At 27.6% G+C, this 14,973-nt stretch overlaps 1 protein-coding gene across 2 annotated transcripts in view; it reads left to right on the forward strand.

The window, feature by feature from the left end:
* uif (sushi, von Willebrand factor type A, EGF and pentraxin domain-containing protein uif) overlaps nucleotides 1-14,973 on the forward strand; it is a 382,421-nt gene that overhangs the window by 74,927 nt on the left and 292,521 nt on the right. For both annotated transcript variants that reach the window (XR_012756945.1, XM_075370063.1), the window contains exon 2: nucleotides 9,107-9,195. Coding sequence is in view for 1 of the 2 variants with exons in the window: in XM_075370063.1 (XP_075226178.1) it covers nucleotides 9,130-9,195 (66 nt within the window). In the remaining variant the exon portion in view is untranslated. The remainder of the gene's footprint in view (nucleotides 1-9,106; nucleotides 9,196-14,973) is intronic.

Below are 14,973 nucleotides of genomic sequence, written 5' to 3' on the forward strand. Positions count from 1 at the left end.
TCATAATATTCTAATAATAGTCTAAGACTGTCGTCTTTAACCAAGTTGAACTCGTTTAATTAACTCGTCGTATAAATAAAAATTCTTAATAAATGGTTTTTCATATCTGTTTCGATAAAGTTGTTAGTTTTGTTAATTTTAAACAATTTTTTACGTATGATTTTCCAAAAACTGATAATATCCGATTCATTTTTGAAAATCATACAAGATTATTTAAAACCCTTTTTAAATATACGTTTTAAATGATCATATTACAAAAAATTTTCAGTTTCCAGTTTTTCAGAATTTCCAATTTTTTTGAAAATTTGAAAAATTATTAGGCTTAATTATATAATTGTACGCGAAATTTATATGTATAGTAAGTATTTTTAGCGTGATAAATGTAGGGAGACTTGGTATAAGGTAAAAATTTGCTAGTCTTTATCGAGTGCGGTGTCATGTTTATAAATTGAATAATAGCATATTTTTTACGTCACAAAATATTTTAATATACCTTATTTATACAAGCGAAACTTTACCTTTAAAAAGTAAATATAGAATAGGTCAGTGTAAAATACTCTTTGGTAATCAAAAATATTTTACGTTATAGCTTTTTCTTATTGTCTACGTTAACATTTTACAAAAACTGTTTAAACGTTCTCGATACTTTATTTGCGATACACTTAACGTTACGGTTTTTAAAAAATATATAAGTAAAATATGACTATATAAAATAAAATGAGTTAACATTCTTTAAAAATGACATAAGTTAAGAAGGTTATGCAACTGGACATGTTGCAATTGTACGATTAAGATTGTTATTAGTTAATCCGTTCTTTTTTTATTCTGATAAAAAATCTTCAATTACTACTAGAATCGCCATTATTTTTTTTACTTTATTAATATTACTGTTATTATAGCTTAAACAAAAACAGACATTTATTTCTAATTAATAATTGTGTAAATATTAAATAAAAAACATCGAAAATATTTTGATTGATTTAATTGATAATTTGAAAAACTTTTAATTCAAAACATAAAATATAAATGTAAAAGTGTAAATTATAATATTTAAATATGAAATTCTATGCTTGGTATTTAATTTTACATTTATAATAGTGCTCGCTATTTGTTTACAGATTACAGTAAGAAGGAAGGAATTTAGTTGGTTGTTTACTGGTTTTATAATTGTATAACTTAGTTGTAGCTTAATGTTTGAAACTAAACTTGATTCTGATATATCTCTAACCCAAAGAAAGGTTATAATCCTACAATTACAATTTAAATTTCATTACATAATTCTGTTTTTCATGGGAAGAGAGTTGACTGATTGAGGATTAGCTCGGTTTGGTTTTCTAGCACCTCTGCCGTCACTTTTCGTTGTCACCAGAATGGTGTAGATACAGAATAATGTCCCTCGTTACCCTTGTATCAAAACCATCTAACTTAGTTATATTAAGTTGAGGACTATTTAATCTGTGCATCAATCACTGTCCAGGCAAATCGCTACATGCTTTAAGTTAAAATCAGTTTAGTTATTGACAGTTAGTTTTTGTTGGGTAAATTTTCGTTTATTAAGGCGGCTGGATTTGATTGAAGAAATTTTAACCGGAACTTACTGCCATCTATTTCGGTGTTTCCCTATTTAAGTGACCATTCATCACTAATATAATTTCCGTACATAATAATATATAAATATGGATAGGGGCTGGATCCGCAGTTACGCTGAAAACAAGATTATTGATAAATTAGTGACTCCAGGTGTGTAATAAACGTGCCGGGACAGATCAGTCGGTTCAAGTTTAATTTTCCGTATGAGTCGACATTTATATTTTAGCTATCGTTTTTTCAATCTCATTTTCTTTATTTAAGACCGTGCAAATGTCTTAGATCATCGTTCGGGAATGTTAAAGACGGTCCAGTACCGTATATTAATTACATAATTTCCTTGTGTACTCTGGCTATGAAACGTTGTGATTGTGCTTTCGTTAACGGTAATTTAAAGCGTTTGATCAGACGTAATTCACTTGACCGATGAAAATTAGATATTGTAAAAAAAAAAACAATAAAAGTATAGTTTTATAAAATATCCACTCGATTATAAAGCGTTAATAACTGCGATAAACATCTGACTCGGCAATGTTCGCGTTTATTCATCGTCAGCTATTGTATTGCGTATAACTTGATTTTTACTAATGCACTCTATACGATGTTAAATATATTTTTTCATCTTTTACAGTTTTTTTTTTCAGACGTGAAAGCTGATGTATTAAACATTACGTTACACGTGTAACTGTGTAGTACTTTGAAAAATGTACGTATAAAGCTATAGATGACAAATAAACCTACTGGCATTCATACCTAAAAGTATGGTATTTGGCCGTTTGTGTTTGCTCGTGTGTTTACTTATTCGCGTGTGTGATGTAGGACCCATGCGATGAAACGATACTCGGGTCAGAGAAGTGTGTCGCACAACGGTACACCGGATTCCTATAGCGTAATCAAACGTAAACCGAACAACACCTGTGTGTGAGTTACTATCACTTATTCCTAGGAATATTTAGATCGTTCGTTTAATTCTACTTATAATATAAGAATGCTAGAAAGGAATTTCATGTCGCAGAGAACGAAGATGGTACTTCGTTTTACTCTCTCTAGTATCTTGTCGGCCTTCAAAGTTAACGGAATTTTTTCAATTTCTCAATCATTACGCTTGTTTTACACATGTGATCTGTCATTTACTTATTTTATAAATAATTAGTCATTTATTTTATTTCGTAACAGGTTCATCATTTAATGTTTATTCTTAAACAGCGCTTTCTTGCAAGAACGTAAATCGCTAAAATAAAGTTTTTAAGTTGATGATACATTTAGTTTGGTTGTTATAATTTAATTTACTCGTTAACATTTTTTATTCTGAAGGATAAATTATTTTTATTTTTCTTATGAGGTCTGACATTTCCGCAATTACCGTAATTCAAACTGCCTAAGACATACGTAAAAGCATAAAAGAAAACTCCCAACTTAAAGATTAACTAACGCTATCTAATTTTTAAACGCTATTTAAATTGTTCACGGTTGTTCAACGGTTATTCTTTAAAAATGTAACAACATGATTTTCCAGTGCATTTTCACTGTAGTTTGGCAGTGTAGTCCAAGTCATTACCTTTTATTTATTTTCTGGCATTAAATTAACCAGCATATATGAGTGCTTGATAATTAGTGGTGGATTTTCACTGATATTTATTTTTTGGTAAATTTAATTGTTATATTTTAGCCTATAACCTTCCTCTGTCTTCTGGTTCCTGGGTCCAAAAAATATTCCTTAAGACTCTTCTTTTAAAAGATTTCTTTTATTAAACTTTCCGAAACATTCGCTTGCGTATAAGGCTTCTAAGCAAATTACTGTTTTGTACTGTCGTAGTTTAGCTTTATAGCTTAATTTCTTATTATAAACATCCGTTGTCAGTTTATAAGCTGTTTCCACTTTACGAATCCTACTTTTAATTTCTTATTTTTTGAGTAGGGTTGGATTTTTATCTCTCCAAGATACTTAAATTCGCCTACTTTGAGTATTTTTGTCCTTTTTCAAAGATTATTTCTTGTACAAAATTTTTATTATTGGTTATAAATTCTGTTTTTTTCGTAGGACATTTCTAAACCTTTTTTTTGTTGTTTTCTGCCAGTAGATGTATTTTTAATTTTGCTTCTTCTATACTCGTTAGGCGTTCCTAACTGTACGGGTTCTGAGATTTGATATTTAACCAGTTCTTTATTCTATTCTCTAAATACTTTTTTTAAGGCAGTGTTGAATAGAAGGATCTACGGCGTGTTCAGTCCAGGATCATCCTGGCGAAAACCACCCTGATATTCTCCTAAATAATTCTCAGCTTTGTCGATTATTCTGTTTTGTAGTGCTTTACTTAAAATTTTGTTAGGTAACTAGTAAAAGTGATATTCCTCTGTAGTTCTTTGGCTCTGTTTTAAATCATTTTTTTTGTGAAGCGGATATATTCCATTCTTCCATTCCTCTGGGATGTGTTCCGTTAGCCAAATTTCTTCACAAACATTTTTAATTTTATAATTATTTAATAAGTACTATTTTTATTCATAAATATTTAAAAATTTGTTTCTTAGAAGAATAAGTAACCTTCACACCATTAATTTATAAATTTTACAAATGTAATCAAAAATTAAATTCTGTTTTTATTAGGCTTAATTAAAAAAATCATGAATTTATTTATTCGACTGAATAAATGAAGTGGATCCGTTTTTGTATGAAGACTGAAATTCGGCGTTTAAAAACTAGCAGACCCGTATCTGGAAACAACCTTTTAGTATTGAATAAACATTTACATGGCTGATCATCCAGTAATTTACTGTAATTCTAATTAATTAGAAAAAATTACCTCTCTTCGTTTGAACTATTTCAGGAATAAAAAATGTTATTCCTTTATTCTTATTTGACAGAGTCGAGGTCAAACCATTATAAACAAATTACGATAGGTATCCTTAAAGCAAACTATATATCATACTATTACTTTTTACGGCAAATTTTGTGAAAATTTCTTAACTAGGCGATCGAATACATAAATGAATAAATCTCCCGGTCACGTCTCACGTCCGGTTCTCGTTAAAAAGACTAATGATTGTTAATTGACGTCGTGTATTAGATTGTTGCACATTTGCGCATGATTTACTGGCTCTTTTGAAATATCTCAACCGAATTACATAAGTAAAGGGAGAGAAGTATATAGATTAATGAGCGACCTTATTACGAGGATATTGTTAATAGTAAAGCAACTTGCGCAACAATTTTCTTGACAATACCACCGATTCCAGCGTAAGACGTGGGAGTCTCTCATGGTTAAGGTATAGGACATCGAATGATGTTCTGTAAAACACCTCGCTTTCATTAGGTTTTAATATGTTATGGGAGGTTCTGATGGGACCATTGCGAATCGGTAAGTGTAATCCTTTGTACTTACACCTGTACTAAGTCGCGGTAACCGTCCGTGATCCTTGCATGTACTCACGCAGACTTATTCTTCTATTACATGATTAGCTGTTCCTAATTTCTTATTTCTTAAGAAAATAAATTACGTCAGAATAACTAATTGAACAGAATAAATGTATATTTCGCCCGCTTACGTAGGCATATTTTTGCATGTAATACGTTTGCGTTTGGGCTTGTATTTTCTCATTAATAAAAGCAGAGAGCGAGGGAGAGGTTAATATTTTACGGTTACATAATATTTACGTGCCCACAAAACAATACATTAAGAAGTTAAGTTCATATAACTTTTAAAATAGAGCATTTATAATTCCGTTACTATTGTAGAGTATTTAAGAATACTGTAAAAATATATTCCGTGTCAGATTAATTTTATCTGCTTATTGAAAAAAACAAAAAAAAAAACAAAGTAGCAAAGTAATAGAATTAATAGCACCGGCGTGAAAACAGAAGAACGAAACCCTTTCACTTACAAATATTATCCAAAAGTTATTTTATATTTAGAACGACAAATATTTTTTTTCATATCCATCATGTTTACACTTCAAATACGACTTTTACGATTAAAAATAAGATAAAATGTTTACATTTCAATTTTAATATATTTTTAATGCACGCATATACACTGTAATGTTAATTGGAAAATTTCAAATCGTAACCTAATTATATTTTGTGTACGCTTGTGTTAATTTCTTGTTTTAAATAACATATCTTGAACGGTTTACATTTATAGGATTTGATTTTAATAAAAATACAATTTTAAATAATTTAAAATTAATCAAGTTGAAGTTAATTTGAGCTAACGCTTGATAAGAGCTTGTCTTTCTGTACGGAAAGTCAGTAGATCAAACCCTAATCGCTTTACATGCATAGCGTTAGCACAGCTACGTGTGTAGGTATCGATTAGTCTCAAATAAATACTACTAAATCACATATCCTGAAATTCGTTAATTATTCGACTCGCTCACTAAACACCTTAACGTAGTAAAATTATATAAAACGAAACACTTTATTAGGCTATCTTCTACAGATTTACTGCATCTTAAACATTATACACTCTCAGTAAATATTTGAAGGAATCACAAAATATTAAGGGGGTACACCTATTTTTTTCCTTCATATTTTAAAGCATACGATTATGTAATTGATCTTAGTTCGTCAATCAGCGTGACAAAATGTGAAAACGATATACTCGTATTACAGAATGTAAAACCACTCGCTTTCGAAATACACGGGAGTAACAAAAGAGCCATATAATTTGCTTCTAAAAGATTTATTGGAAGCAATTGTTTTTCGAAAAAAAATGTAAAAATCTTTTAGATAAAAAAGTGAGGAATTTTCTTAGATCTTAGAAGCAACAATTTTGCTTAAAAAAAGGCTATCGATTATACTGTTTTTTGAATACCGTAATTCTTTAATACCGTCTCTTACCGTTCAGTGAAGTAACGTAAAAATAGTATTAAAAGAAATTAATTTATTCTGTAGCCTGATTTTACAAATGAAATTCATTCGCTGACACCAGTGAGCTAGGTGAATCAATTGAAATTTGACTCTGTAAATTAGGAAAGGTAAAAACAAAGGACAGTGAAAAATAATAAAAAATGGAAATTTACTTGAAAAAAAAATACAACCAAATTTTATTTTAATTAATAGCATTATTTTCAGTTCAACTTTTTTTTCTTTAACTACCAACAATAGTTTTTTATTTATTATTTTTGTAGGTTATTTAATTTCTTTTTTTTCTTATTTATTTTTTTTTTTAATTTAGTTTAAGTGTTATTTTTAAGGTTTAATATGATTTATTTTATTTGTCGCCTAATATAAGAAATTTAAAAGTAAATTCTACCAATTTTTAATTTTCATTCCAATAGAGCTTTCTGCTTGTTTCCCTGAATGAAAATAATGGCTTACTTACACCGGATTATACTAAATCTCATATATCAGTCGATTTCATAAAAAAAAGCGTATATACTACTTAAAAATATACAAGTAAAGAAAATAATTTATTTAAAATTAAAATTTTAGGATAAATTTATTCGCTCTTCTTCTTATGGAGTAAGACTTAGATTGTTGAAAAAACTTGAATCTGTATAATGCAAGATGTGGAAAAGTCGCTATTAATGGGATACAAAACTTGCAAGTATACATATTTTATTGGTACATAGGCAATTTTACGAAACTTTTATTTTTTATGAAACTTTATTTAAAAAAATTTGATATGGAAACCACGTGACTTCCTTGTACACCTATTGCACTACGTATACACATTTTTAAAAGTACAAAGTACATAAAATTTTATTTCACAAGTAACTTCTGATTTTTTTACATATTTTTTTTATTGTTATTATTAAATTATTATTTATTGTAAAGTTTTTTACAATCACCAGTTAAAAATTATTAATAAATCAATATATTTAAGTTAAAAAGAAATGAAGACGAATTCGAACCGATGTGCCTTCTCCTTGTAAGATCAAAATATTTCATTAATTCAAATTTTATTTGGCTATAACTCTGGAACCAATGAAAATAATGATCATTTATGACATACCGTTGAAAAGCTCTCAATGAGGGCTTATTGCTGCAGTAAAGAAAAAGTCCAAAATCCAGTTCTTTTGGATTTTGGGCTTTTTTGGATATTTTTGGTCAAGTCGATTGCAATCAAAAGGAGAGGTGCGCAACAGTCATAAATCCAAAATTTCAACAACCTATCGTTTTTGAGTAATGCGAGATACATACGTACGTATAGACATCAGGCCGAAACTAGTCAAAATGGATATTTCGTTGAAATCTGAAAACCGAAATTTTTCGCGATCACATTATTTCCTTTACCTCGTACAAGGAAGTAAAAAGAGTACATAAAGTTATTTCTTTGCAAAAAAACAGTTTTTACGTTTTTTTATGTAAATACGTTTTGTCGCAGTTATCTCTAGAAAAAGTAATAAAAACATTTAAAAAATATGTTATAATAACAATTGAAAGAAATAAAATGTTCGTTTGAGTATTAAGACACGATTATTTTCTACTCATGAAAATAAAAATAAAAATTATAAATTAGTTATATAACATATTATTTTTACTATTTTTTAGTAACCAAAATATTCACTGCACATATAATATTGATCGTTAAATTAACAAACTCTATAAATTAGTAGTGATAAAACTGAGTGTTGTGTAAAGTATTTATTCAATGAAACATAACAGGTTGTACTTCTGAGGGGATTATACTAGATTCTTTAACCGAATATAGCAAACGTACATAAAAGCATGTCACGACCTAAAAGGACAAAGTAATTTTTCTTTTAAACCATCTTTTTCTTTCTTTTTTAAGGATATGATACATGTAAACCTTCTAAAATATACGATGGACCAAAATAGATATATAAATATTATACTCTGAATGGACATTATACACATCGCGTCAGAAACTTGTAAATATGCTCAATCCAATGATCATTGCATTTTCTGAAAGCAATGATGTTAATTGTTCATCCAGGATCCGGTCTCTACAGTAAACACGAAGAAAAATTGTTGTTTTAGAGCTGAAAATTACCTGAACTTTGATTAACTCGACATGCTAACATGAGACAGAATATTTAGCTTAGTGAAGAAAATTACAGGAAACCTCTTCATTACTCATTTTCTTTTCAGTAAACATGGTACAAAATGCTTATAGAATTTCAAACACGGTTTATTCTGGTTTAAAGTGTATTATAAACACGGTTTATAAAATACGTTTATTCACGTGTATTACACACGATTTATTCATTTTGATTTTTAATCTAGGATCGCCTACAGTTGTTTTGAAGTGGTTCACAGTCACATTCTATTACAATTAGATTTTACTGTGATAATTTGATTTAGGTTTATGTACGTAAATGTAAGCTTTGATTTTTTACCGAAGGAAAATACCTGTGTGGTACTTCCATTACGTAATTCACTCTAGAAGAAAAACATATTAAGTTATATATTTTCAAATACTACCAACCTGAACTTATTTTGTAGCCGTTATGATTATTTATTACAGGTTTAAAAATAATTATTAATAAAGTTTCATTTTTTATTCCAAAATTATAGAAACAGTTAATTTTAATGTTTATTTAATATTTGTTACAGATTACTGATTCCGGATAAGTGAAATGAATCAACCCCATTGGGCGACCGTACTGGTCGCCTTAACCACGTTTTGGACGGCTGGAATTCAGGTAATTGCATACTAGTTTTTTATTAGTACTCTGTCGTAATAGATAAACAAAGCAAAAATAATGAAGTTATTAAATGGATTAAATCTATTTATTTTATGCTGTTTCTTGTATTTTCAAAAATATTTAATAATATTAATGTATTGTTTATATAATACTGCAGTGGCTTATTAATAAACTAAACATATCATTTTCAGCGCTTATTCTGATTTATTGTATCTTTTCATGAATTGTATACGTAATCAAAATATTTTGATTTACAAAATATCATCAATAAAAATAAAATCATCTGTAAACCAAAAGAAGTTGCTCTTTTCTCGATGACTTGACGAATAATTTTTAATAAAAAATTTTTACCTCCTTAATCTCCTAGAAAATGTAAAAAAATTGTTTTTTTAAAGCCAAAAAAAAAAGAATTTTGATTCGCTTCGTTTTTTTTAGCCGACTTGTGTATTAGAAAGATGTGAATACCTAAATAATGTACAGCATGTACGTATAATCTCTACAATTCTGTACGCAAGTGGGTGTATATGAGGATAATTTTAATGAATCATAACAAATCGAAACAAATTTTTGGGGAAAAATAAATTTATTACGTTACTGGGAGCATGAAAATTATTAGCTCTATGTTTAATATGTTTAAAATATTGCGTTCATCAAAATAATAATTAGTAAACATTTCATATTTTTATCCTTTCAATTTAAAAGAAAAATATCTTACGTAAGAAAAACTATTAAAAAATTATGATTTTGTGTAGAGATTGCGCTTCTTTTAATTAAAATCAGTCATTAATAACTCATAAAGTTCATAAGTTAGAAGACCGTCTTACGCGCAAAAACAAAAACTAGTGAATATTATACAAACAGTTACTATATGATTATTATAAAAAATATTATGTTTCCGCTTTACATGCAGACAGTTTTTCCATTTTCTTTCATTTGAATTAAGTAGCTTAAAATTTGTTGAACTTTTTACATACAGAAGATTACTGTCTATTTATGGCGTGATATTATGAACGATAAAGAAATGCTGAACACTTCTGATCCGAATTTCACAAGCTTCAGTTTATTGATTTTAATATTAACTGAAGTACCAATTAAAAGATTATTGTTAGGTAATTATATAAGCGAAAGTAAAGAAAAAAGGCGAGTGTTGTCAATTATTCTTGTAATTTAATCTAAGAGCCTTATATTGTAATAATTTTTTTTATTAATTTATAAATTTAAGAAAATTCTTAAAAAAAAACTTTCCATTTACGTTTTTATAGTATTTTAATAGAAACGCATTTTTTTTTTTTTTTTTTTGAAAAGTGAACAAGGTTTCTTGCATCTCAAACAGTTTATAAAAAAGAAATTAGATTTTTTAAACTAAGAGTGAAGAGTGTATTTTACTCATTATTTGTGATGCGAAATTTTACTTTTATTTGTTTCATGTAGCCGGTATTTTTGCACGTATCTATTTCCGTTAATATGTTTTCGTTTATTTTTAGAAGCGATGCTTTTAGATTGTATTTAACTAAATAAGTCTTGTAAAATAAATAATAATTAAATAATTCTTATAGGTACATATAAAAATAAATTATACAGATCACGTCAAAATAAATTTCAAATATAAAAAAAATAGAAGTCCAGATTAATTATTTAAATACGAACTAAACTCATGAAATAATGTTAACGTAAATACATTAAATATAAAAAAAATGTTACAAAATAATTCACAATTCAGAAAGCGCAATTGAAAATTATTTTCAGCACATATTTATGTAACGTTGAAAATGGGATGCAGAAAAATCAGATTTTGTTTAATTACCGTTATCTCAGACAAGTTCTCGAGACTAATATTAGTTTCCGCAAAAGAAGATCTTTTAATTGCATTTTACTCGTAAATAAATTGTTGAGAAAATTTTTCTTTGGAAGGTTCAATAATATATTAAAAATGGTAATTGAAGCATAATAAGGAAGGCTCTTTCTCGTAGGCCGAAGTATTCAGTTTGAGGTATAAAAAAATAGCTTATTTTTTAATAGAAAATTTAATTTATTTTCTGTAGCAAAAAGTCATAAATGTGTAGGATTATTTCTTTCTCATGATTTTGTTCACTATTCAGAAAATTTCAATCATGATTTAGCAATTCTGTGGTAGTGGATTGCTTTCTCTTTACATTGTACTAGTAGATACCGACATAAATCCCTCCCGTTTAAAACACTACTTTTATAACCGCAACAGAAATTTAGCTATATTAAGAATAAAGATACGCTCTCCAATATGTTTTTATTGACATTACAATTATTATTCTATTACCAGGTTTTCACGCCAGTTTTCTTAAGTTTTTGCTAATTTTACTTTCCGTTAGCAATTATTATATCTTCAAAACGTTTTTTAATCGCTAACTAAATTAACTAGCAATACTCATAACAATATTAATTAATTATGAAAAAATTAATTAACTAAAAAGAGTCGATTTGAAATTGTGAAAATGAATTTTTTTCACATTTTTATAAATATTATATAAATATTGTTTTTGTGTTTATAATTTCTCAGTTGTAAAATATTATTTGTTTTGACACTATGTTGCATTTTTAAAAATACTGTGAAATTTTATTTAGAAGTTTCAAATATTTACTCAGTAAAATTAAAGTGGTAAAAGTTTATCTAGGTGTTTACTCCTAAATCGAAGTTTTATATATTTATTAAACATTTTTCTTGGCAAAAATTTTAGTGTTATGGACTTAATTATCGCATTCGATTTTCATTAAAGGTATATTCAATAGTTATTCATTTGGAAAATAAACTTTTTAATATCACAATATGTCTGTATTTTTTGTCGTTTTTTATCATTACTCCTCACTATTCTTAACTATTTTCTCAAGCGTGATACTGTTGTAACGTAACTAGTTATTAGAGTGAGCGGATATATACGTATTTATGTAGAATTTTCAATGTTTATTAGGCGTTTTTAATTGCACTTCCGTGTCAATAGAAGGCTGGCAAGTATCTATATCCATGTATAAATGTTATCTTTTTAAGGTACTTTTATAAAATTGGTTAAATAATCATTGGTTATCTGCGTTTAAATAATTTATTATTTATTTAAAAAAATACAATATGAGCGCATGTTTATGAAACTAAAACATGAGTCTTATCGACTCTTGATTAATTAAAATAAGCTGACGTGGTTGTTTACAAGAAAATGTAAAATGTTTTAATAAAATAAGAGATTAAAATTAAGTTAATCGGGAACTATCACCTCCTCACGTGCAAAATAATTTTTTTTTCTTTTTTGGAATTTTGACCTAAGGATAGCGCATATTTAAGACAAGTCAGACAACTTTTCTATCTCTATCGATATGGATATCGTAGAAGCAACAGCGTGGAACATTCTACTGTTCCATTCCGATCCTTTTTTAAAAAATTAAAATCCGGATATTTCTTCCGAGGTTTATTATACAGAATATAGCAGGCCGTTTCTCTGTTTAGTTGATTTCAACATTTGAGATCTTGATGACTGAAGGTGATTCTAATAAGTATATAATTATAACCAATAATAATAGATAGGTAATACTGTATAAATTATACTATTTTAATTAAAACTGTTTACAAAAAGGTCTAGCACACCCAACGGATCGGTGAATTGAACTGATGGGGAGGAAAGTGTTAAGGGCGGATTAATTAAAACATATTTGTCCTGTACTATGCATTCTCTAAGGCTTAATTATAACGAAGCAAACAGATTTGTCGTGGAGCAGCCTGGGATAGCCGGCAGGGAATCCTGACTAAAGATTCTCAATTATGCGCTCTCACATTTAGCTCCATACTTCGAAGTAATTTGTCTAGACTGCTTAGTCTGTAGTGCAAACTAGATCTTACGGTCGCATGTCAGGTTTTTGGAACTTTGTTTGACTTTACTCAAACTGTAATTAACACTTACTGTAAATTATTGAGATAAATTTATATATGAACTGTCAATCCAAATATGTTTGGGGTAATCAGTAACCTTGTTGCCTAGGGTGGTCCTGTAGCGGTGTATAAACCAAGATTCATACTAAAGGCAATCATTGTAAAATATATTAACAAAAATAAATAAACATTCGTTTTTTTTATCTGTAATTTATCCTTCAAACATAGTGACGATAATCAGTAATTATAGTACTTTATTTATGAAAAAATTTGTTATTTATATTTTATCATTTTTATTTTTTTATGTTAGTATTTTAATATGTTCTATACTTCAATTTCAATTTTATGGAGTTATAAAATTAAAAATCTATTATCAACGAAATATGTGTTTGGTTTAAAAGTAAATTTTAGGTTTGGAATATTACATTTAATATAATATAATATAATAAAACAACTGCTTACCACAGATTTTGATATTTCAGCCTGGTTTATTCTCATTTTTATTCTGTAATACATAAAACACTTTCTATGTACATAAAACAGTTGATTTTTACAGTTACATTGATATTTCTACTTATGAAACAGTGTAACTGATTGATTAAATATAAATAAGATAAATGTGTATTAGAATGAGTAAACATTAACGTATATTCAGCGTAATTAAAACGATAATGCCGCAAGACTGCCTCCGTATCCTAGCGTGCAAGATATATAGATTTATTTATTTCCGTGTAACTTTCCAAGAGATGAGAAAAAAATGTCATTGTTTCCTTAAACAAACGAACCAAAATATAAGAGAACATTACGACAGTATTATGGTTTAATGTTACGTGATTCCTAGTTAGGTATTTACGCAATTAGATTTTATAGCTTTATCTGAATTAAAGTTTAATTAACAGTTTTTTAAGCATTGAAATCTTAAAATTAAATTTATTCTTTTAATTTTAATAAATATTTGCACTAAATTTACCGAAGATAATGCCGCTTCTTTGACTGGAAGCTCGGAATTTTCTTTTTACCGGAATGAGTGTATTTCAGATTATTATTTAGTCTTTATTAATGAAATCTTTTTTATTGTGTAATCCTATATAGAATAGATTATTATTATTAAATAATAATAAAATTGATTTCTTACTTGATTAAAAATTGATAAACAGAGTCCTATTTAATTATATATTGTAAAAAATTATATATTGACCAGAGAATGAAAAGAGATCAGAAGAAAAAAATATACGCAAACAGATTATATTGAGGTATAAAAAAATCTTGGAGTCAATTTTTTTGTGTTTGTAAAGAATTTAGTGAATTTTTTCAGAAAATGTAAAAATAGCGACAGATTAAGAAACTTACTAAAAGAAATAGCAGGAAAAACTGCTATGCAAATACTTAATCCTTTGATAAACCAAATTTATGACCAATGTACAAACTTTTCTTAAGGTTTTAAATACAAAGTATGGAAAGATCAATCGAGTAGAAAAATGTAATTATGTACGGGAAAAAATTCAGAAAAACCATTAGACCAGCTATATCCAACCTGCGGCTCGTGGGCCACATACTGCACAGTTGTTCCTTTTGTGTAGCCCTTATAGATTTTACATTGATACTTTTTTATGCATTAAAAAAATCTAATAAAAATTATATTTTATACAGGTAACTGAAAATCTATGTGTAATAGCTATGACTGTTTAATAGCGTAATGCAGTTTTCATGGCTATTTTTTTATATTAAACTATTTACACAATATTCATAGATGGCTCCTATAGTCTTACAGTTTCAGACTTATTGATGCTAAACATACACATTGTAAAATATTTTTATTTTAAAAACAATATGATTTGAAAATAAATATTTTTTTAATTTTTAGAAAATTAAAATTAAAAAGAAAT

The sequence above is a fragment of the Lycorma delicatula genome, chromosome 1, assembly GCF_047948215.1.
Source record: "Lycorma delicatula isolate Av1 chromosome 1, ASM4794821v1, whole genome shotgun sequence".
Taxonomy (NCBI): Eukaryota; Metazoa; Arthropoda; class Insecta; order Hemiptera; family Fulgoridae; genus Lycorma; species Lycorma delicatula.